We start from the raw sequence: 25,533 nt of genomic DNA on the forward strand, positions 1-25,533 counted from the left end.
AGTCAATTCTGTGGCAAAACTTTTTGGAGCGTGGGCTGACTCGTATTGTGGGCCGTGTTGTAAAACAGACACCGGGGCATCGGCGAGAATGAACGAGACGAAATCACTAGCATGACTTCTTGTTTTAACATTTTCATTTACACTGTTTTAATAATGTGCTTTAATAAGTGAATTATCTCAAAGGGGCTCTTTGCATGGTAATTAAGTTATATCAAAAAGGCCCAATTTGTAATTAACTTACAAACGCTGTGGAACACTATTAATGGCTACACGCCCACACATACTATTGTTCACTATGTAAGGTCACTGTGACGCCATTAATCCTCATTCATTTTATTGTGTGCGTATTTAAAGATACTCAAAACACATTGTTTTGCAGATTTCACTGCATTGTTTTAAAGGCCCAGTGTGTAGGATTTAGGGGGATATATTGGCAGACATGGAATATAATATAATAAGTATGTTTTCTGTAGTGTATAATCACCTGAAGATAAGCATAGTTGTGTTAATGTTACCTAAGGAAGAGCAAATTATATCTACATAAGGAGCAGGTCCTCGTCTATGGAGTTTGTCATGTTGTTTTGTGTCTACAGTAGCCCAGAACAGATAAACCAGACACTGGCTCAAGATAGGCCCAGTTGCATTTTGTCATCAGCCACCATAGTTAGCAGGGTCCTTAGCAACCATCTGAACAGTGTCAGAAAAACACTGGCCCCTTTTACACTGCCAGATTTTCTGCGAATGTTGGGCTGATTTGCCGGCAAGCTGCGAGCGTTTATACACACAGATGCGGAAAGACGAGTTGATCCGAGTCGCCCAATTTTCCGCCTCGTAGGATAGTCATATTGGTGGAACCCGTTTAGTTTAAACAGACTGAGGCAGCCTTCCACAACGGGAGGGGCTGTTGAAGACTTGTGGGAGGAGCAGTTGATGACACCGCACATGCGACCCTCTGGCGCTGGATAAACAGGAAACAGCTGATAGCAGGAATTAGCGAGCAGCTAGTAGCAAGAGGGAAACGCAAACCTGACAGACACTGTAAAGATGAGCAACTGGGGAAACAAGGAATAGCGTGCCCTCCTCGCCCTCACAAATGAAGAGGCCATTAACCGTCAGATGACGGGAACTGTGAGGAATGGGCCGATTTACGAGATAATCGCCGTCTGACTACCGCCACCTGGCTAGCTGCGGCTTCCCTCCCACATCACTGTTTATGTCACATGCTGAGCTCCACGTTTTGTTACTTGCTCACGCCCCCAGTGGCCCCAAAAAAGGCGCATTCTGTATAAACAAAAGTAGGTAGGCAGCAATTTTCCGCCCTCCCCGATTTTGTTTTTATACTGCCAATGCTGAAAAAAGGCTGATTGGGCTTTCCTGCAAATTTGCACAAGTCCTATCTAAAAAGGGCTACTGATTTGAACGTGAAACTGCTTTATTATTGGTTTAATTTAGTGGTTCCCAACTGGTAAGTCGTCGTCGAAAAGTGGGTTGAAGATCCATTCTGAATGTATTTTCAAGTACAATGAATTTCCAGCACAGAGCTTTAATTTTGAAGTGCCGTTTCTTGCTGTAGAGTGTGTGACTAATTGCAACCTGCCTCCACCCCAGCTCCTCCTTTTCATGCTGTGTCCGACTTACCAGTGTCATTTCTGTTTGTCATTGATGCTGCTCTCTTCTGTTCCTGGGGGTGTCTTTGCTGCTTCTCACCCTGCCTTAGGCTTTCCTTGTAGGCGCATGGAAGGGCAGGGGGTTTGCTCTCTCTGCCTCAGGCTTCCCTCGTTTGCACATGAAAGGGCAGAGAAGTGTGCTCTCTCCGCCCTAAGGCTTTCCAGTCTGACAATTGCCTACCCGCAAGAGCGTTCCCCCAAAATGCAGCTGCTGCCACCATGATGCATAGTTACGATGCCAGGCAGGTGCTTTGTTGAACGACCGGCAAAAGTGCAAGCTAGCCTGTAGCTGCATACTGTAGTAGGACAACAGAAACCACTAAATTACCCAAGATTTTTACATATTTAGACAATTTACCAGCCATCTGAACTTAGGTAGAAACGTTATCCCAGGCCCACCTTTTTTTCTGGTTGTCTTTAAAAGTTGCTGTGAAGACGCCATAACTCTGAGTATTCAGTCCATAACATTATCAGCTCTTCCATCTTGTCTTCATGTTTCCATAATGTCAGTTAATTGACTGGCCAGGCAGGCGGCAACCCCCAGGAGTTCAACAAAGTAAACTAGCCACGGCAAAGCAAAACCTGTGTGTCTGCACATGGGCGGCCACTGCTGTCTACCCCCACCCTCCATGTTGTAATCTGCTTCCCCTCTTGCGCCCTCCCCTCATTTAAATGACTGGAGGTGGCAAGTTACCATGCAGCGGTGTGAAAGCCCCTTAGGTCTTGCATGCTGCTCCTTTAAAGGTTACTCCAAAAGCTTTTTTGAAAAATGGCATCTCACTTGATGCAACTGCATAATGAATGGCAAGCTCTTCCATCTCTCAACTTTCTATATTATCAATATCCCTTCAGTCCTGCTCATGAGAGTGGACCATTTCATCATAAAATGTTTACTTTGCCTTTTTTTTTAATTTTATTTATTTTTTTCGAGTGTGCCACATCCAAATTCTGTGGCCATCAATCAACATTGGAAGCAGCTTCTTCAAACTCCTCTCTGCTTTAAAGAGAGAAATCTTTTCAGAAATCTGATCAACACAAATGCCTCGTTCACATATTACTCCAGCATATTTTGGAGTTCACCATCACTGGGTTTTCCCATACACAGTCAAGACTCCAGGCAAGGTAGCCAAGCGAGTGTTGAACAGATGGTAACAAGCAGGATGCAGTCAAGTACAACTTCAACCCAAATGAGCACGTTTTCACAATATGGCACAGAGACGAATTTCATTAAAAAGCCTCAGAAACTATTTTGAAAGAAAGTGTTGAGCCTGATACTAGAAAGAAAGTCACTAATTGATATTTTAATCCCTGAGCTTTAAGGCCCCAAATGCACTAAAAATGAACATCTTATTAAAGCTTCAGTTGGTACCTTTTATAAGAACAACTTTGGGTCGCATCTCCTGAAACTATCACCATATTTAAAAAGAAGCGCATGAGACAGATAATTTGTGGAGAAAAAAATAAGTCCCTCCACCCCTCCTGTTGCCTCTAATTGAATTTTAGAATCAGACCATGGCACGGTTAGCAACAACCAACCAGAACTGAGGAGTCTCTCTTGCAGCTATCAATCATCTCAATCACTGCTTGTGAACTTTGGTCAAACTGTCAAACTAGGCAGCACATATCAAATCTGAATCAAGATTCTGTGACTGCATCACCTGCTTCTAACCTCAAATGTATTCAGAAACATATTTTAGTGCACTGTTTAGCTGTAAAATGAGAAAGTTGGACTAGGCTGGTGGGCGGTGCTTCATATTCCTGTTTAACTGTATCCAACATAGCAGCTGGGTCACAAACTTTCTCATATTACAGCTAAACAGTACACTAAAATATGAATCCGAAAACCATTTAAGATGAGAAATAAGCAATGCAATAGCAGAATCTTGATTCATATTTGATCGGTGCTGCCTAGTTTGACATTTTGACCGCAGTTCACGAGCAGTGATTGTCATGATTGACAGCTGCGTCAGAGACTCCTTGACTTTGATTTGTGTTTTCATTCACAAGCAGTAAGCCCATCAGAAATGCTACTGGGTAATAGAGTAGGCAGAAGAGTATGCTTTTTCTTTACAGATTATCTGTCTCATTTAGTGCTGTGTGAATATAGAGAAAGTGATAAAAGTTATTTTCTATGAAAGTTACGGTAGCTTTAACACGCCTCATGTGACGCACGTCAATTAAAGCCTCTATGGCGCACTGCATGCATCAGATTTATATTCCAACCCCAAAGAACTGGCAGTATTTCAAGAAACAGTTTTTATGCAAGTTCTATTCATTTCAATTTGAATAGACTTTAACGTTACCTAAGGCAGGAGGCAGCTGTTGGGTGTATGTGGCTGTTTTCATCAGATGGTTGGCAGTAAAGCCATGGTGGACCAGCCATCTCATTTCATCTTGTATTTTTTTGTCCACGTGGGTGTAAATCACCTAAAGCACAGCAAATCATAACTCCATACCATACTGATTGATTGTTGTTGTTATGTTTATGCAGTAGGTTAAGTTTTATGAACATGCACAGTTGATGTTAGTAAACATGAAAGATGACACCGGGTGGGTCTGTAATGCTGATGTAACCCCCAAAGGTTGAAGCTTTTACTGTTCTTATCTTTAGTGTCTGACACATGACAACACAGCTGTTAAACGCATAGTCAGTGAAGTATTGCAGAATTACAGTTACCGTGAATTCGATTAATAGCTCGGGCTATTATTTGCTTAAATCGCCAAAATCAACAGGCCTATATTTGGGACAGGGGTCTATATAGGACAGGCCTTTAATTCCTTTCACACTATTGCTCAGCAAAGATGGAAATTACAATCAAATTGTTTATTTGAAACAGTATGAATATTAATTGTTTAAATATAAGGCTTCAGATAATATACTGTATCAATTATGAATCAGTCATTTGATCTAGTTTCAAGAGACGCTCATTAGAGAGGATTTCGGCACCCAGCATACCACCACAACAACACTTTATCCTGTTAAAACAATCCTCACAACTTGTATTAATATTCATGAAAAACCCTTTTGATTCTTTTGATCTGAGGACCCTTACAGACTAAATGAATATGAATAACATACATTGTAATCGAGGAATGGACACATAATTTTCAGGTAGCCAACAACCCGGTTTTATACATCTGAAGAATTTCTTTTAAGAAAAAAAAAAAAAAAAAAAAAAAGGAACTGCTTGGCAACCAGACCAGGCCTCTAATTGAGACAGGCCTTTATTTGTCAAAATGTGTAGCTACACCGGACTAGAAAAAGAGACTGGGCTTTTAATTGAAGTTTTATGGTTATAAATTTTTTAGGCTCAGCTAACGTAGCTAACCATAGCTGTCAACTGTTACCCAAAACTTGTGTGCACTCTTGCCGCACGCCTGACTCTCTGCCTCACTAGTCACTTCTCCATTACAGTTTTGCGCATAATAAATGTGATATTTCTAAAGTTTCGACAAAGTGCCATTGCGACTTGCAGGTGTTTCCATTAAAAGGTGTTTTGCGTATGAGCCGTAATTCTCGTAAAATCTCATCCCGCGAGACTCCACTTTGTTTGCAGAAGTATGATGGACATTCCAAATCTCTTGCAAGCTGGAACAATCATCCCGGTTGCCACTGCTGCTGTTGCAGTAGTCCACAACCGAAGATGAAGAGAGCGAGTTTTATTCCAAAGGCAAAGTCCTTATGTGTGGCAGCGACCACAGATAAAGGATTTCTGGGAGAGGATCGTGAACAAGGAATTCACCAATGTCATGTACGGTGACGTATATTTGCGAAAAAAGTGTTTCCATTACACTTTTGCGATATACTTCTATATCGACACATCTGAATAACCACCTCATGAGAGTGTAAAAACTTTATATATTAATATTAATATTTGAAAGTTTTTTCGTAATGTAGGTGTTTCCATTACCAGTTTTTTATTGCGATTTTTAGGTTTTGCGCATTTCTAGGGTTAATGGAAACGCACTTAGTGACTTTGGTCACTGGGTCGTTATTTAGCGTTCCAAAATCATAACAGGTAGGGCCGTCAAAGCAGATTGATGCACTTGGAGCAAGTTCGGACATTTAAAATAATATGTGTACTTCAAAACGTGCACTTCAGGTGCTTATTTTAGCCTTGAGAGGTGTTGGTAGGAGGATTTTTTCATCTTGGACAGAGCTAGACAAGTTTGCATCATTTATGCTATGCTAAGCTAAGCTAACCAGCTGCAGGCTGAACAAACATGTGAGTGATGTCGAGCTTCTCAGCTCTCAGCAAGACAGCAAATATTGTAACATATGTAAAACCGTTATAATGATCATAACTGTATTTATATAGCATCTTTTAAAAGCAGAGTTTACGAAGTGCTTTGACAGAAAAGCAACAACAGAATACTCAGAAGGCCACTAGAAAGCCAATAGTTTGGTTCAAACAAAAGCAAGGCAAAATTTGAGGTGAAGATAAGACAGAGTTAAAACAAGAGGGCAAAAGATACAAAAGTGCAAGAGGCAATATGTCAGTAAGAAAAAATGAAATAAAAAGAATAAAAGGTGATACAAAGAAACAAAAAGATAATAAAAAGACAGTATCATTAAAGCAGGCTATAAAAATGGTTTTAAAGAAGTTGTTTTAAAGAAGAGAGGAACTATTGCTTTTAGGCTGTTTGCTTTACTTGACTACATTACCATCATCATTCAGCCCATTCCCCACTGGATAAGAAACAAGAATACAGAACATGATAATCTTTAGAAGACCGCCTGCTACATTTATTCTCCTGTGAAATAGGCACCACAGTGCATTTTTCACAGCCCCAATCCGAAACATCACCAGATGAAACGAGTCAATTATTTCGGTGGAAGCAGGCCAGTGCGATGGCTCCGATGCCTGTGGTATTCTTCACTGTCATTTGGGAAGAAAGCGTCCTCGGCTTGCCAATACTTTTTGCTGGTCCGTGTCGTCTGATGCTCTGCCACTGAGTCAACCTCTGCAGACACACTGCTAATTTCTGGTTGGATTATATGTGCTGCTGCTGTGATTAGTATTCAGATTTTCTTTCCAAATGTGTGCTTCTGGTTGGTTTCCCCAGGCAATTCTAGACTTTATTTTCCCAGTATGTTCCATTGCTATGCTTAACACATGTTCCTCTAATGAATCCAAGAACAAGTAAATGCATTCTTCAGAGATCAGCGTGGTAGAGAAGTGTAGACATACCTAGAGTTGTGGTTGAGCAATATATTGATATTATGTGGACATTGTGATATAAGACTAGCCATTGGCTTAGAGTTTGGATAGTATGATATCGTAAGTGGTGTCTTTTCCTGGTTTTTAAAGCTGTATTAACTGTTTTACTCACTTAATCCATTATATCCACATTGCTAATGATTATTTGACTTCTGTGTGCCTTTCCAACAGCTTTTAAGCTCCACTGTGGGTGTTTTGTAGCAACCAGTCTGTGTTTTTCTTGCAACTTTATAGGCTTTAATTGTGGATGTTTTGTTGTGAATATTGGGACAGGGATATTGCCATGAAAAGATGTTGTTTTTACCAAGACATCACTGCTTTTCCTGCCAAGCTTGTGCCGCCCAAATGTGGTATTTTAAGGCAGAACACTATCTCTTCCTGGCCACAACCAAGTGTTTTTTTGTGCCTAAGCCTAAGCAAACATTGACCACAATAATGTGCTAGTTGTTAGGTATGCGTAGTCTGCAGAAGTTCAGTGCTGATATTGTTCTGGTGATTGGGTTGGATCGTTAATCAAAAATCTTACTGTGTAAATGTTTTGTGAAAGTACCAAAACTTAGACTTAACATTTCATCCCTGTCTTGCAGAGTTAGACAAGAAGATCAATATCAGTGTCATATCTATCAGTGAATGCTCAGACACACCAAGCCACTATCAAATAACTACTGGTGATAAAGACTGACTGTCGTGTTGCCTCCAGTCGCATTTGTCTCGGCCAAAAAGTTGCACCTCAAAACACAGCGAACAATAACACAATTATGAACTGTGTCTTCTAGCTGTTTGTTTACTTTCCTCACTTCTGTTTTTCTGCTTGTGTAGGACAAGAGTAGGACTGCCAAGCAGACTCATTTCGTTCACTGATGGGCTCCACCTTCTCAAACGCCGATTCAACATGCTGAATCAGCCGAAACAAAGCAGACGATTGGCTACTAGTACCGATGTTGCAGGACACTCACACAAACTACGGCGACAGACACTCACAGATGACCTAACATTGACCAATGGCTGACCATTGGCTTGGTGTGTCAGGCCCTTAACGCTAAAGCCAGCATCCCATTAGCTTAGCTTAGCATAAAGACTGGAAATAGGGGGAAACAGCTAGCCTCGCTCCAAAGCTTACTAATTAACATGTAGTTTTAGAAACTTCGACTGGCTGTTGGCTTGGTGTGTTGGACCCTTAAAGCTAGAGCCAGCATCTGAAATGTTGTGGTTTTTAGAAACTTCTGGAATGTTGAATTATTCCTTCAGTGTTGTGACAGTAACAAAACAGTAAAGCCGATATCAATACCTTTGTTCCAGGCAGCTTCTCTGTTCGGAGTGACTCATTCTACATATCCAGTGGACACACAAACACAATCAGCGTTGTCCAGGTGCCTCCCTGAGTCACAGTCTCAGCATGTATATTTTATGGTAACTCTAGCATGGGTGTGGGTGCAGACAGGCATATGGGCTCGATTGTGTCAGCTGTGTAAAGTGGTGTGAATGTGCACATGAAGTTGTGTCGTGAAGAAATGGTTTCTAAGCAGCTGCATGTGTGTGTGCGTGTGTGTGTGTGGATCATGGAGACAGTTGCTAAGCTGTGTGTGTACCGAACAACAATAGCTTGTTTTCAGCAAGCCTGTCTGAACTCTCGGGTGATTGCTGTGGTCCTCATCTGCAGTCACACTCACTTCTCCTTCTCCTCTCTTCGTCAACTTTGTTCTTAATGGGGACTTTTTTTTCCCTGCCACCCTTGGCACCTCGTACCTGCTTATTCTTCTTGCCAAATTTAGATGGACAGAATTTGAATAGTAAATAAGGAAGATATTGATTGAAACACTCCAGGTTTAAATAAAGAGGCGTTGGGTGGATGATAAATCTGAAATGGAGCGAACTCTTCTCATTGACTGCCTGTGATATTGTCTGAACGGAGAGAGGTCTATTTCAAAGTTGGTTTTTTTTCTTTTTCTTTTTTTTTTAATGTGGTCCACACCTTGAACGCTTTACCTCCCATTCCCCTCACAAAGCTCTCCGTGGAGCTTTTCATCAGCTTGACAGAAACCTGGCATTAGATGGATTTATTCACTTGCTCATGCACAAAGTCATTTCGGTGATTATTTTTTTCTTTCCCTCTCCTGAAACTTTGAGAGAGGAGGGCAGCAAGTGTGCGCTTATCGGAGAATAAGTGAGTGCCTACAAGAAGACAAGTACATATCAATGAGGGAAGAAATGCACAAGTAAACTTTTGAGGGTGAGCATGAGTGGGACACTTGCGGAGTATAAGTACCGCCATACAAGAGAACGCTAACTGTGCTGTAGGGGCCCGTTTACTGGATACCTCGTACAAACAAGTGCACTCTTGTGAGGAAATGTGCCTGTGACCTGTGTGAGAGGAGAGCGGGGAATTAGCATTTCTATGCAATTGACTCATCATCCTGAATTCCCTCCCTTGTGTAATTCTCCACAGTAAGATTGTCAACCTTGAGTTCACTTAACTGTTTTGCACAGGGGGAGGAAATTATAGTAAGGAGCTGCTTATTATACCTGGCAATTGATTCCATCTTCGTGGTTACACTTCTGTGCAAATACATGCAAGCATTTGTTTTAATCAGGATTTAACAGGAGGAAGTGGCAACAATTTCTTCAAATTGATCGTAGACGGAGAGAAATTGGACTTTAAATGAGCATTACCTTTCTGTTCCGGGTGTTTGGATTTTAAAAAGATTCAGCTCATTTCAATTTGGAATCGCACCCTGTTCATATGTCACTTTAAGTTACTACCCAGACTGCTTTGCTGTTTCATCCCATTTAATTTTTATTATTTAAAGAGGGGGGGGAGCAGACTGACGGGTAGAAAGAAGGAGGTAGATGAGAAGAGACAGAGCAGGGGAGGGAAACAGACAGAGATGCCCCATAGACAACAAATGGCTGGTTAGTAATAAATGAGGGGCATCAGCTTACACTGAAGGATAAAAAGGCAGTCAAGCAGGGGATACACATCTGTCATCTGCTGCACACACACACTCTCTCTCTCTCTCTCTCTCACACACACACACACACACACACACACACACACACACACACACACACACACACACACGCACAGGCCAGCTGGTAGAGTGTGATGTAACTAGTGACTATTGTTCCATGGCTCATGCATCTTTCTTGATTGCTAACCTGAGATACTCCCTTAGAAAAGCTTCAAAAGGGTGATGGGGTAGAATTCACGCTCACCACCACCTCCACCACGGAGACCTTGAATGGTGGATGTACTGTAAGGCACATGCAATCAGGCCATGTTTGTGGTTGGAAAGCTAATGAGGGTTCACGTTGGTCGGGGGAACCTGCACAGGAAGGTGGAACTAAAGGTACAGCATGAACATTAAGCCTTAAAAATAAGAATCAGACAAAACCCAGTCTCTTAAAAACTAGTGATCATGCACAGCACATGTGTTTTGTAGAGCAAATAATGCTTGAATGTATCTGCAACATGCCAAAATAATTCATTTATTGACCCTAAAATATTCAATCCAGGCAAATTAAGCATTAACAGCATCTTTACAGTTATATTGGTTTGAGGGCGATTTTACATAAAGACGTTTTGTGTTCTTCTCAAGAGTTAAACGAGCTGATAAACACAACTGTCACAACTGTTTGTTAAATATGGAGCTTAGCATAGCATACATGCTGTGGGCAGGAGGAAACAGTCCGTCTGGCTGTCTGCAAAGTTAATAAAATCCATCCAGCAGCATCTCTAAATCTCACTAATTAACACATTGCCTCATGTTTGTTTATTCGCACAGAAATAGTAATGTTAAAAAAGGTTATTCGTGGTTTAGAGAGAGCTACATGGGGTAACTATGTTTATTGACAACAACAGTTTCATCCGTCAGCCCAGAACTTCTATGCAGCTCGTTGCCTGGCAACCTTCCTGTGTCAACAAGACTCTGGGAGGTCACTGTGCCCGCCTGTTGTTCGTCAGGAACCACAAATTGTTGTTTTTACCAGCCAGGCTGGTATTGTTTTCACCTTGGTGTGTGTGTGTGTGTGTGTGTGTGTGTGTCATGATGGCAAAATGTGGTCATAGAGACACCTATTGTAACAGGACCTGCCATAGATGCAGTTTTAGCACTTTGCCAGGTGATTATATGTCTGTCTCTCTGTGAAGAGAAAGTTTGCACCACAGTAGTGTCACGACTGTGCAAGATGCAGTCACGAAACATTACAGGCATGTAGTTGGGATCAAAATGAAGGCATAGTTTGAGGATGGGTGTGGTCTGAGCAAGGTGCCACCACTTTAAGCCCCTGGCCAAATTTTGTTTTGATCACTGTATAATGGCTGGATTGATCCAACTGCAAGATTACATACATTAGTTTGCATTGTCCTTCTCATCACACTCACAAAATAGTGGACAAGTGTATTTCCCAAATGCTGAACTATTCCTTCAATATTTAACTTAGACCACAATCCATTCTAGCCATCATTAATCTAAACCTTATAACATGTGTGACACTGAACATGGATCTCAGTCTTTGGTGTTGCAGATCTGTGCTTTGTTCACCCAAACATCCTCATTAATGTTGCGTTCACACTTATGCCGGGATCACACTACACGATATCAGCCCGATTGTAGCACACCTCAGCATCGTGCAGTGTCGTCTCACGCCTCACAATGTCCCAACGGAAAGTTTAGCAGGTTTGATTATCTTTTTGTTGTTCACGACTGCTCCTGCCACAGCCGTCACTTTGACCAGTAGGAACACAGAGCGATCTGCTGCTGTGGACAACTGTACGTCAACAACACCCCAGCCTTTTTGATGTTTCTTCTCAGGATTTTACCACGACACAGTAAAAAGGGAAAATTGATGGCGTGAAACAGCAGAGTAATAGTACCAGAATAACCCAGTGACATCACGCATGTCATGAAAGATGACCAGCGATGACTGGTTGTGGACCAACATGTAGTCCGCCATGTCTGTCAGCCAAGTCATGGCACTATTTCATGACTGCACAATAACCTAATCTGACATAGTGACTACCAGAATGGACAAAAATGTAGTGTAGTGTGAACCCAGCATTACAGCAACATTGCAACAACGTGCATTATTTCTTTTGTCAAAAATATATTGATGCGTTTCATAAATGTCTCAATTGCATCTGTGTGTACTAGTGTTATCACGATACCAAAATCTTTGTTTCGGTACCCATACCAATATGAATTTCGATACTTTTCGATACTTTTCCTAAGGAAAAGTCCTTTTGGATACAAACCTTTAGAACAATAAATAGTGGGGGTGGGGTGTAACGGTACCAAAAAATCATGGTTCGGTAAGTACCTCAGTACGGACGTCACGGTTTGGTTGCTCAAATGTTTCACCAAGTTTGTGTGTTGTCTCCCTTTGCGAGGCAGACTTTCTCTTGTCTTTTTTCACGTACGCCAGCTGCGAATGTTGATACAGGTGTTGTCATACACACCACTTGTGCAATCTGTGCTCCAATAGGAACAAGAAAGGCGTTTGTGTGCATAATTGAGTAAAATAAATTAACTAAATTAATGAATTGAATCAATTTCAAAGTACCGGTATTTTCCAAATGCAGTATAGTACCGTTTGGAATACTTTAGTACCGGTACTATTTTAGTACCGGTATACCGTGCAACACTAGTGTGCACCACACTGCACATTAAGCTAGCATATCGCCAGCTAAGTAAGCTAAATAACACAGTTCCACAGCTAGAAACAAACCTTACAATGGTTGACACTTCACTGCATCTTTGGAGCAGTGAAGTTCAAGACACCTCAACTTTGGTTTGTAGAGCATCAAGCCCCTCCATAGTGAGAAGTGCCGGGCCTTAGTTTGTAGCTTTATGTCAGAGGCTTGGTAGCCTGTTACTGTGTCGCACGTAGTGTACACACAGCACAAGACTTCAGTGCAGTAGGCCTCTAAGATTGTCACACTTCCTAGATCAGACAAAAACTTCGTCATTGGAGAAATTATGTTTTATCCAAAGTATATTTCGCAAAACAAATTAGAAGTCTATCAAAGTACTTTGCATGGGAGATAGGGTTGTTTCACAATAGTGATGATGTAGCATGGCTGAGGTTGCTAATGTTAACAGGTTAGTAGGGACAGCATTTGCATTTGTTTCTGTTTCTATGGTATGCATTCAAAAGGGACGCTAAAGACAGTAGTACACAGTAACTGTAGACTGTGCAGTTTGAACTTCTTTACTTGTCATACTTCCTGACAAAATAATATCTAAGAATGCTATCTTGAACAGCTGCTAAATTGCTAATAAACACCTAATCTGTGTGCAAGCTAACAAGTAGCTAACAATGACAACTATGAACGTAGATTGTGTTGTAGCATATTTACCCCTGGACATGTCATACACCTAAAAAACTTCCTCTACAGTCAGCACAGTAGTGTGGTGTGAATTACACAAGCTAACATTTGGCTTGGTTTGAGTGTCAGTTTAAAATCAGCACGCCCGTTAGTTAAAAAAACATCCTTTGCCTGCTTCTCAGCATAACAAATTGGAAAAGCAATCATTTTTGGCTAATAAGATAAGCTAATTTGGATCCCTGAGACAGTTTAATCTATATTTGGGAACACTCAATACTGTCTCCCATAGCAAGAAACAAGACACAATACCAATGAATCCTGAGATAATCTATGATGTCACACAGTTGTAATGTTTAATCGTAGAGGGGAAGACGGAGGGAGACAGAGTGAGAGAAAGTGTGATCATTGCCCCATGAAGTCTATTTTCTAGGTGAGCAGATATCCGTCTTCCAGCGTCTCTGTGGGATTTTTTTTTTTCCTCACAAACCTCCTTGAGAGTCGTACAATAATGTTGCCCTGTCTGGTGAATGTGGGTGTTGTTGTATTTTCCGTATTCTGGCTAGGACAGAAGGATAAAGGAGAATCCTTGAATGTTGGTGCTGTCCGTACCCGTCTGAATGGGACTATTTTAAGCCTTCAGCTTGGGTTAGCAATACAGTATGAGTGTGTGGTAGCTTTGAATGGAACCGGAAAGGCTTACAGAGATAGACACGTCAACATTTGTGTACTGTACATGCAAACAGGCGCACCTCACGGCACATTTCTAATTTGCCCATGTTTTTCAGAACTTCACACCCACTTCCTTTCATGTTTGACTCTGGTTGTTTTCTTGCTTTGCTCTGAAGTCTAATTCTCATCTTTCATGATTTTTCTCTCCTTCCTGCTACCTTCCTCCTCCTCTTCTCCCCGTCCTGGTGGGATGTCTCAAACTGCAGACTGGCAATATGAGGGTAAGATCTATCTCCTCTTTCTTCTTCTGTTAACTGTGTGTTCATCCACTGTGCGGCTTTATTAACCCCCGCTAACCCTGCAGAGATGGTTGCAGGGGGTTACGTCGGTTGTAACTGCTGAAAAAATGGGCATTAGTCTCCCCTCACTGTCAAATCTTGCCTCCATTACCTCACCTCCTTTTCAACAGTTCACTGTAATTATATGAATCCTCTGTTCTTTCCCACCCAATCTATCCTCTCACTATAGAGAGAAGAACGAGGATAATAAGATATAGATTAGATATACCGAGCTTACCCTTTAATTATGTTTAAATATTTATCACTGTTGTCCTTGCTGTATTTTTTAAGCCATGGTTTTCATAGGGTTTCTTTTTGTGTTTGTCTCTCTCTAAAACTGGTGTCTTCCTCATAGATATAGAAACATAGATGCGTCACTGGCTGTTTTATTGTACATCAGCATCATTGCCAAATTGGAGAAAACAGGATTTGCCTGTAAGCAAATGCAAGTAAATAGAGGAGCTGTGTTTTCCTGGATAAAAGGCACTATAACTATACATTTCTCAACCTATTACAATGACTTATTTTTATAGTCATGGGTTTCTGATCGACGTGTAATGCAGTCGTTTCAGATTTCCTTCATGTTCAGGCTGGTTTTGTGGATTTGGAGCTAAATGTTGTGCCTGGGGCACGTCGTGTATTAATGATACTCGTTACCTGGAGAGGTTGGAAAAAGATATACGTACAGTATCTTCTCTGTTCCAAAACCAAAATCAGACCCTGAAAAGTGTAGGGTTAGCTAGCTAGCTACTGAAGATATAGCCTACTGAATGTATACACATGCTGCTTTTGCTTTTTAATGATTATAACAGTGAATAAAAAGACCGCGGACTCCGCAGCTCCGCTTAGCTGTCTGCTGCTGCTGCCAGAGAAGTGTTCTTCTGCTTCTTCTTCTTGTGTAACCTTGTGTGTATTGGCGGTTAATACAGCATTATCGCCACCTAGTGGATTGGAAGCACATTACACCCATAATGGGCTTTTATTGGGAAAAATAGCTCAAATGCGACCCCCAGTGGTAAAATTAGGTATATAATTCAATATATCGGTTCGGTTAGATATTTGGCTTTCAATCAAACCGGTTGGAAAATTTTCAAACCGATACAAGCCTAATCAGCAGTGATGTGTTGGTTCACTTTTACAGTTTTCCAGAAATATGATTTCGTCAGGATTGTGGGCTCCATGCTTACTCCGACAACTTGTCGGACCATCACAACATGCTAACTAACACGCTAGGTAGGCTAACATGCGAGCTGGTTGAAAAGTTGTCTACTTTCACATTAATAACATTGTGGACATCTCCAAAAGTATTAACTAAGGAACATAAGCTACGGGGTGGCCTTTTTAAATGAGCAGTAGTGAGAGTTAGAAGCAGGCAGTGTTAGCTAGCTAACACGCTAGCTAATACGCTAGCTAGTTAAAAAGCTGCCTACTTTCACATTAAATGATACTATTTAGGGACGTCTCCAAAAGTATTAACTAAGGAACATAAGTCACATCCATGCTTGACAAATATGAGTTTTTATATTTCCTTCTGACATATTGTATCAGTGATTATAGCCTAACCTAACCATCGAGATTCTACTTTACTGGAGGCATAACTTTTTTTTTTTTGCTATAGATCATAAAGCCTTGCATACAAAAATGACTCACTGAATTTGTTGGAGAAATGTAACAGCTACACTGCTTTTTATCCAGGAAAAACTGCTCCCCCTTATTACTGGCATTTGTTTACAGGTAAGTTTTGCCCTCTCCAGTATAGCAGCGACATTGATGTATCGCTGTAACGAGCTGACACAGTCAATGCGGTGTCTGCAAATATATGTCTATGGTCTCCCTGTCTATTATTATTCCGTCTGATCTCCTTTTTATCTCCTCTTTTTCACTCCCGTCTGCTAACCCCTTATACCTCAGTCCTTTTCTCTGCTCCCTCCCTGTGTTCACCTTCACTCCTTTCAGTCCCTTGTTGTTGCCACTTATAACCACACTCCCTCTGTGTATCCAGCGCTGTGCTGTGCAGGGTCCAATTCGATTTCAAAGAGAGGCACTCTTCACTGACAGAGTGATTGCAGCAGCCACTTATTTTTAAAGGACAAAAAACTTACAAGCCATTTTAAGACATTTTCCTTTTAAATACTAACATTTATCAAATGAAGTTATCCATGTGCTTCACAATTGAATTTGAACACTTCAAGCTTTTTTATAATAGATATAAAGAAGTTAAACCTTACAAGATAATAGTGTTAACCTTAAATGTACCTTTTCTTTTCCATCTTCTTTCAGAATGTAAACTGTCCCGGTCGGGTCCTCCTGCCACCATTGTTGCCATAGATGAAGAAAGCCCCAACGGTAAAGTATTCAGCTGTTTTGCTTCTTTATTGTGTGCTGGAAAAGTGGATTTAAATAGAGCTCTCTAATTCAAGCTGTGACCAGTAAGCACTTTTGTAAAAATTTCAGTTTTTAAGATAGTCATCACCTCATACTGTAAACAAACACTGTTAGATGATTTTGACCTTTTCAGCAGATGCTGATTGGCATGGCGTGTAACCTGCACTCATTAATACTCATCAGGCCGGTGCCAACTGTGTCATGGTTGGATCCCTGTCCCAGAAGATAAGACTTTAGGTCATTCAATTTAAACTAATTCACTGTGTATAAGCATGAACAACGACGAGATATGTGTGCTTGCTTGTGTTACTGAATTTTGAATGTGAAGAGAGCCAACAGCCGATTATCTTAGCTTAGCCTGGAAGACTGGAAACAGTGGGATACAGCTAGCCTGGCTCTATCCAAAGGAAACACAACCTGCTCACCAGCACCTCTACTACTCACTAATTAACATGTTTTATCTAGTCACTTTCGGTTAATTTTGCTCGCATTAGCCTGACACCCATTAACCAGTAACTAACCAGTAAGGGAAAAAGAAACACAAAATGACATGAATAAAAGAGGCCTTTCGCTATAGTCCAGAGCTCTGTTGACGCAGCAAGCTTTAGCGTAGCATTTCAAAGCTCTGTCTATTTAGAGGTGGTGAAATTTTAATATATTCTGATGTTAATGTCTTGCCTTTCATTTTATTTTTAAGTAGCTACCACATTAACATGCAGAAACATGGTGCCCATTGCCCAACCCCTGGTCTCCACTGGATAGCTCATGTTAGTCTTGGCTGCTCTGTACTGTGCACCACATCATTCCTCATTCTCATTCCTGCTGATTACTGCTGTTAATGCTGGCGGGATGGCGTTGCTGTGGGAAAATGGTGGCCACCCTCTGGTCTACCCAGGCCCCCAGGAAGTGCAGTGTGCTTTAAAGCCAATGTTTCTAGTGGCCAGACAATGGAATTACAACTCCCAGGTCCGTCACGTGATGTCATTGGGCCCAAATAGACTTTTTCCAATTGACTTACATTGGAAAAGAGACATCTGTAAAGCAGCGGATACGAAGCCATAACATCTGGAAAGTCTAGAAGAACTGCAAGAATAAATAATTTTAACTCCGTCCTGTTAAGCGAAGCGCTAAAGAACTGCTAATGGTGCTAACAAGGCTGACAGTGATAACATAGTTAACAATGCTAAAGGGGGTTTGCGGCTTACAGTTGAGCCACGTACTCACTGGGGCGACATGGGGTAAGACTGGAGGGTTGGCGCAGTGTTTCCACAGAAGCACTGTTGGGTCAGGCAGTTGGGTCAGTCCTAATTTCTTGGCAGGAAGTCACTGCACCCAACCAAAAAATTGTCCCTTACACAATACCCTATAAATCCAAAGAAATCTTGTTCTGATACTTGTAACATGTTATTTTGTGAGCTTTAGAGGAGCTGCTAGGCAGATTTGTTTCCTTTGGACAGAGTCAGGCTAACGGTTTCCCTTGTAACCAGTGTTAATGCTAAAGCTAAGCTAACAGCTGCTGGCTGTAGCTGTAATTTAAAATGGGTGATCAGAGAGTGGTATTCATCTTCTCATCAAACAAAACACCCAACTATCCCCAGACCTTGATGTTGTGAGTCAAATGGTTGTTTTGCAGATACATTCTGGAGTTAGTGAGAAATGATAGTATTGGATGCTGGACATTTGTTTGACTACAACTCCTCATTTGAATATTTGAGAAAATAGCTATTTTTCCTTTCTCCTCTCTCCTGCCATCCAAACAAAAATAAGGCTGCCAGAGTTTTCAGACACCTTTTATGTGAACACCAAAGGAAATATCTTCAGCGTATTTTTGTCTCCTGAGCTGAAACTGTTTAAGACCTTCTTAGCTAATTAGTGGCTCCTGGTTTGATGGATCTGCCATTTAGACCGTGCAGAGGAATAAAAACAAACACACAATCCCAGAGCCCGCTCACAAGTGTGTTTCAGTGCCGGCTTGTTTGTGTATATGAACATCATTTTTGTGAAGTTCAGAGGAGGTTATTTGTGGAGGGATCACATTTTAATTGAAGAGTTTAATCGTTACTTTCGTCACAAGTAAATTGAGGCTCATGTTGGCTGCGAGGAAGGCTACTAAATCTTTCACTAAGGTGAAATGTACACAGACAATTCGGTCTGTGTGGTTAAATCGCCCTCTTATCTCCAGCCTATAGATTACTGCTCAGAGACAGAAACCCGTCATAATGTTTGCCATGTCTGCTTTTCAACAAAGTTTTAAATTGTGAGGCCTGATTGCTGTAATCCTAACTGACATAAGAAGAGATTAGCATAGCAACACCAGACTGAGAGGAGAGTCGCGCCGACCATCCACACAGCTGGCATGCCTGTATGTGTTGATGTCTTAATGCATCCTATTCAGCTATCTATCCTCCTGTTTTCCATTTTTACCTTGTTCTTAGATATTCTTTTACTGCAAATGCACTTGGACTGGTAATTACATGTAGACTCGGCATCTATATTGGCCGTCATGACAACAAGTTTTATGAGCTATTTACAGCACTTCCAATACGATGTAAACCGCTTTAGGACTCCTCTGGGGTGACTGTGTTTCCTAATTTTTCAGCATAGGTGCAGTGATGCAGCAGGGCTAAGTCAGGAGAATATTTACAGTTTGCATAATCCAGTTAAAATTCACATAGTGCTTAAAGATTCAGTCATCACTAAAGCATCTGTCATGCAAGACAGCCAATAAGAGCAAATGGAATAGCTGTAGTTGTCATATAAACCTCTTCTAAATGGGTGTTACAAATGCAGAGCATGCACTCAGTGTAACGGTGTGGTCAAAGTGAATTATTTTACTCATCCACACACTGGTAGAAAGTATTTCATCAACAATGTCAAAAATGTCTTTGTGGGTTATCCTATGTTGGTAAAACATCACATGCACTTCGGCACACCTTTAACCGCCTGGAAAACATGGGGTCAGGCCCTGGGTGCTACTTTTGTGCTTTTTCTGAGCCAGCTTTGAAGAGAACGGCAGCAGGTTGCATCTGAGGTTGCTAAGCAACTTTAACAAGGTCTGTACTGTAGCCTATTTACCTGAAATCCTGAGAGCAGAGCTGATCTTCTTCCAGGAGCTGTTAATAAGTCTGAAGGACTATCATCTGTGTGACAGAAGTAAAGCTCTGACAGTCCTGCACTAAAATGATCAACTTTTCCGTATTTATCAGACTGAATATTTACAGAAGAAGGGAAAGATATCTGTCGGCTGTGATTGGTTGTTTCTCGTCACATGACACGTGGTGCGCGCTGCTATGTTCCAAAAGTTAAATTTAAGTTATCTTGGGGCCCAGCCATTGCACCTTGAAAATAGGCGCTTGGGAATGCGAGCTTGCCACGACGGTGTCACTCTTGCGTTTGAGTGCGCCTGCCGTGTGGCTACACTGAAAGCAATGAATTTGAGGGCACAAAAAACGCAGCATGTGTACGGCCCCTAAAGTAGAGAATAAGGGGCCAACCTTAACAAGCACTGTATCATAGCCTATTTATCTGAAATCCTGAGTGCAGAGCTTATCTTCTTCCAGACACTGTTTGTGTGTGGGCATATTGTCCATGGGACAGTTGAAAAGCTCTGACAGTCCTGCACCAAAATGATCTTCTTTTCCATATTTACCACTGACTGATATCTACAGAGGAGATGAAAGATATCTATCGGCTGTGATTGGTTGTCCACCGTCCCATGACATGCGGTGTGCGCTGCTCTGTTTCAGAAGTTGAACACGCAAAAAAACGCGGCATGTGTACGGACCCGAAGTGAACACGAGAGCTCCACAAGGGGAAATAATACAGATTATCCAGTAGTAGTACATTTTAGTGACTCCAAATATGATATCTCATCATTTAGGTCCCAGGGCAAAAGTTACTTTGCCAGAGAGAGGTAGTGACATTGAAGTAGTACTAGTTAATCTGCAAACTCTATAAGGATTAACTGATGAGATACCATGGCATGTCATGCTATCATGGTTGTAGGGATCTCAAAAGACCAATTTATAATACGTGGCATTTTTTTTCCTTTTTTTTAAATGTATATATACTTTATTAATCCCCCTGAGGCGAAATTCAACTTTTTCACTCCATTGTCAATTACACACAGGTCCGAAAGACATACACACACAAACAGGACCTCGACATGCACAAAGTGGAGAGATGTCAGAGTAAGGGGGCTGCCCTTGGTCAGGCGCCCCGAGCAGTTGGGGGGTTCGGTGCCTTGTTCAAGGGCACCTCGGCAGTGCCCAGGAGGTGAACTGGCACCTCTCCAGCCACCAGTCCACGCTCCATATTTGGTCCAGACGGGGACTCGAACAGGCGACCCTCTGGTTCCCAACCCAAGTCCCTATGGACTGAGCTACTGCCGCCCAAATGTATGCAATGTTGAACATTTTGAATGATTTATGAGGCCGATGCATTCATTCATAAGAGCAGCATTTTTTGTAATTAATCTTGTAAATAGCCTTTATTGTGTAAGGAGCCAGAGGTTTCTAAGCTTTTCCTGTGGTTTATCATGTTCCCTTGTTCGTTTGTTTGTGGGATATGTGTCATATGGTGATCAGGTTGTTGTCAGTTATTGAGAAACACCCACACCGTTTATCCTCTTGAGGGTCACAGGGGGGCTGGAGCCTATCCCGGCTGACATTGGGCAAGAGGCAAGGTACACCCTGGACAGGTCACCAGACTATCACAGGGCTGACGCATAGAGACAGACAACCATTCACACTCACATTCACACCTACGGACAGTTTAGAGTCACCAATTGACCTATCCCCAATCTGCATCTTTCTTCTATTTCTTCTTTCTATTTAAGCTCAATGTTGCAAATAATGGTGTTGAACACTCTTGACGAACGTCCAGGAGAACCGAAACGTTAAGTGTTACTAATAAATTGTGAAGCTGAGCAAGAGCAGTCAGCGTGTTTTTTTGTTCAAAGACCAAAGTCCTTTCTCAGTCTATAGCTAGCTAGCTGTATACAAAATAAGAAGACAGAAGAGGATGTAATTTATTAATCAATTCATTTTTCCTCACTGTGCATATACACACAGGCCTGAAATACACACACATATACAAACAGGACCTAAACATGCATTAAATGGAGAGATGCTGGAGCTGTTGGGTGTTTGGTGCCTTGCTAAGGGGGCACCTTGGTAGTGCCCACAGGCAAACTAGCACCTCTCCAGCTACCAGTCCACGTTCCATGCTTGAACCCCACTAGGACTTGAGTCGGTTCCCAAGCCAAGTCCCAATGGACTGCCGCCCCCTATACATCACTCCTCTGACAGTTTCTTTATTGGTGATGCAAAGACACATTACCAACCCAGCTTGTTAAACTTGGCCAGCTTGTGCAGCATCCACAACACCTGCAGGAAATGAAAGTGTGCTTTGCCACGTTTTCATACAGCCTGGATGAGCGTGACCTCTCCTGCACTGTTGCTTTTCATCAGAATGGATGTTTTGAATTCAGCTTCATTTGCGTTGCACAAGTAACATTACGTAAATGAAACTAGTTGTGTTCATTCTCCTTTATGCTACGCTAATTAGAACCTACAAGGCTACTTCCAAGGTATCGCCTACACTACTTAGCTGGATGTTTGTTCGACTGCTGCATAACATTCTCAGCATGATGAAACTGTTCATAAAGTCTGTCTAACATCTGATCAGTGTGGTGTGACTGTGGTCAGTCATAGCTGACTAATGTATGTAAACATCACCCTCGAAGGGATTCACAACTTAACTGTGCACTCATGCTCTAGCGTCATAGGTTCGCTCTGGTACTTAAAGAATCAGTACTACACCCCTATTTTTCAATGTGTGTTTGTTCAATTGAAATTACTTACAGAAGGATAAAACCTTTAAAGCTCATTCACCATGGACAGGTGTGATTGGTTTCAGAAATGGGGAGACACAAAAGATCTTCAAAAAGAGAAAAACAAAGTAAAATAAGTGACGTGCATATTTTTTAGTAATCTAGAAAAAAATTTGTTATGATGAAAGTCGTCATACCGTGCCATCCAAATTCCAAATGCCAAATGTATGGTGCTGTTGTCTCATAGAAAAACACCTGCTGTGTTAAGTGCTGTGTTGTTAATACAGTCACCTCACCTATACTGATATCATTTCTTTTATATAATTCAAGCTTTTATTGGTTTGAAAGGCTCGATACATGACATACATATATTATTTTTGGAGGTGGACTCCAGCACATAACAAAAAATTAACAAATAAGATTAGAGGAAAAAAGAAGAAAACAAACTCACATGATATGAGTCCATAATAGTTCCTAAGGTGACACTCCTTTCTCCTGACTGCCATTTATTCTACTGAGCTTACATTCATATGCTACTTCCACATCTGTATGAACACATTCTTTCAATTCCAGGGCCTTTGTTGTCTTCCAGTGTCTTAGAATAACTGGACAGACAGTTATTAGACCCACAATAATAACAGAAAATGCACACTTGGATACGTTTGTTATTTGCAACCGATCACCCAGTATTTGAATTCTAGTTACTTCAATTTGAATATTGAGTGTAAAAATATAAATTAAATGGGAGTTTTTCCACTCAAAAAACATTCAGTTGAGTTTTTTGGATTACATTTTTTTTAGCCCTAAGAACTGTCTGCAGGTCATACTCTCAGGCTACATGTACAATTTATGCTTATCAGAGGTTTGCGGCTGCTGGTAAGCTCATTGCTATGAGCACACGTAGTAGAAACTATTCATGAGAGCATTTCAATCAGGAGAGACAGAAGAATGAAGTGAAGGTAATATATAATACAGAATATAAATGTACAGATTAACAGATGATATGTGCTGATTAAGATTTAACAGAACCAGAGGGACATATTTTGTGATCGAGGGACATCTCAGTGGCAGCAGGATAAATCCCCCCATGGAGTCCAGACACTGGTGGAGGTGGTGGCTGATGACTCTGAGGCTGATGGCTGATGAGGCAGATGAGGCCGATGAATCCATAAAGGCTAGGTGGTGATAATGAGTGACTGTGCTATTGCTTGATTGTGAATCAGCTGATGACTCAACTTGACCTACCCAGACAATGACACCTAAAGACGGAGAGGGAGCACACGTGCAAGGAGTGATTGGCAGGGTGAGAAAGAAACTTACGGCCTGAGCATGAAAACTATTGTCTTTCTGACTGAACTTTTGCTAGAGCTTCATACTGACTCTCTGCTTCCTCATTTTGGCAAATTTGGATTTTAACAGCCATACAGTTAGAGGATATTGTTTAGAGAGATTTAAGTGTGTAAATCAAACTGTAAAAGTGAGGGACACACACACACACACACACACACACACACACACACACACACACACACACACACACACACACACACACTCACAGTGGATATTATGTCCTTGCATCCCCTGTCTTTCCGCTGCAAAACAGTTTGTAAAAGTTTGTTTCCAATTCAACATGCAATAATAAGAGTTCAGCCTTGCAAATTAGCCAAGGAAGCTATGACACTCTATTTTTGTCTGACTGTGTATCTGTGGCAAAAACACACTTTTCAATAGGTTTGGTTATTTCAATAGATTTGGTTGTAAAATGGTATTATCTTTTTAATTGAGTGTTTTGCATTAGAACGGTGTTAGAACCTCCGGCAGCTACAATGTGTGCTCGTGTGTGCACATACACCCATGTATATGTGTGTGTGTGTGCATATTATTGTCTAACAACAATGTGTGCATCATGTGGCTGGCCCCGATGTCTTCATTGTGTATACACACTATACATACAAGTGTGTGTTTGTGCCCGTTCATGCAGTAATCTTCCTAACAGGGCTGTCAAAGAATAATTTAGTATTGGAATGGTTTGTATGCATAATGCCATGTATTGCTCTGTGGCTGTGAAATAGTGTTACAGATTTAATAGAAAATCTCGCTTTAGGGTGATTATCTTGGGTTGGTGTGGGCAATAGAGGGAGGGAGAGAGGACTCGAGGACAGAAATGAGGCGGGGGGGAGGGAGAGTAACAAGATACAAGTTAGGGAGTTTTTCTCCTCGGGGAAATGTCATAAAAAGAAGATAATATTGAAACTGGGGGTTTGATTTTAATAATATCAAGTAAAAGGCTGATTAGAATGAGTGGATAGGTGTTGGAGTGGGACTGACGGACACACAAACGCACCTACATGCACAGAGCCACACACACACACACACACACTTCAGCAGGGAGCTTAACAATACCAGAATATACACAATAATGCATTAAATTTATCATTTAGCAGATAATAAATGCCAACTAAGCACACAAAATTGAAGGCAATGGTGTACAATCATCTTCGCTCACTGCTCTAACATTAACATTTAGTGTTCTGCTGTAAATATACTCAGCTTTGCTAATCTAGCTTGACCACATATAATGCTATAGGGGCCCCAGAGCCAAATAAAATAGTTTATTATTCCGTGCATGCATAGAAAAGAATCGCAGCTGCTATTTCTCGGAGCAAATATATCAGCTAAATAGTTGTCTACTGAAGTTGTTCCACAATCTTTAGGCCATGTTAGGGTTAAGGTCACTGTTGAAATACAAAAAAACCCCAGTACATTAGTGTTGCCATGATATGCTAATGTAACACGGGCATAAATAAATCCTACATCTGGCTGTAAAGACTGAATTACAACTGTCAAAAGCAACAGTAAGAAAATAGAGTACAAATGCCTGCCTGCACTTTTTCTGGTAAACACACCTGAGGCTTTACTACAGTTTTCAGATGTAATGAAAAACATGGCTGCCCTTGGCAATTCCCAAAGAAAAAGACATTCATTGTCAGCATACACTGTATATATTTTAGGTTTGTTTGGTGGATGTGCCTGGCGAGGTCATCCTTTCATTTGACTGAAGATGAACCTCAGTGTGGATTAGCTGGCAGAATCC

The 25,533-nt window shown here is 41.3% G+C and overlaps 1 protein-coding gene across 1 annotated transcript in view; it reads left to right on the top strand.

Annotated features, from left to right (window-relative positions):
• LOC125881273 (protocadherin-15-like) overlaps positions 1–25,533 on the top strand; it is a 363,072-nt gene that overhangs the window by 68,136 nt on the left and 269,403 nt on the right. Inside the window, exons 3-4 of the mRNA XM_049564361.1 lie at positions 14,150–14,164; positions 16,502–16,567. Of these exons, the coding sequence (XP_049420318.1) occupies positions 14,150–14,164; positions 16,502–16,567 (81 nt within the window). The remainder of the gene's footprint in view (positions 1–14,149; positions 14,165–16,501; positions 16,568–25,533) is intronic.

The sequence above is a fragment of the Epinephelus fuscoguttatus genome, linkage group LG20, assembly GCF_011397635.1.
Source record: "Epinephelus fuscoguttatus linkage group LG20, E.fuscoguttatus.final_Chr_v1".
NCBI classification, from domain to species: Eukaryota; Metazoa; Chordata; class Actinopteri; order Perciformes; family Serranidae; genus Epinephelus; species Epinephelus fuscoguttatus.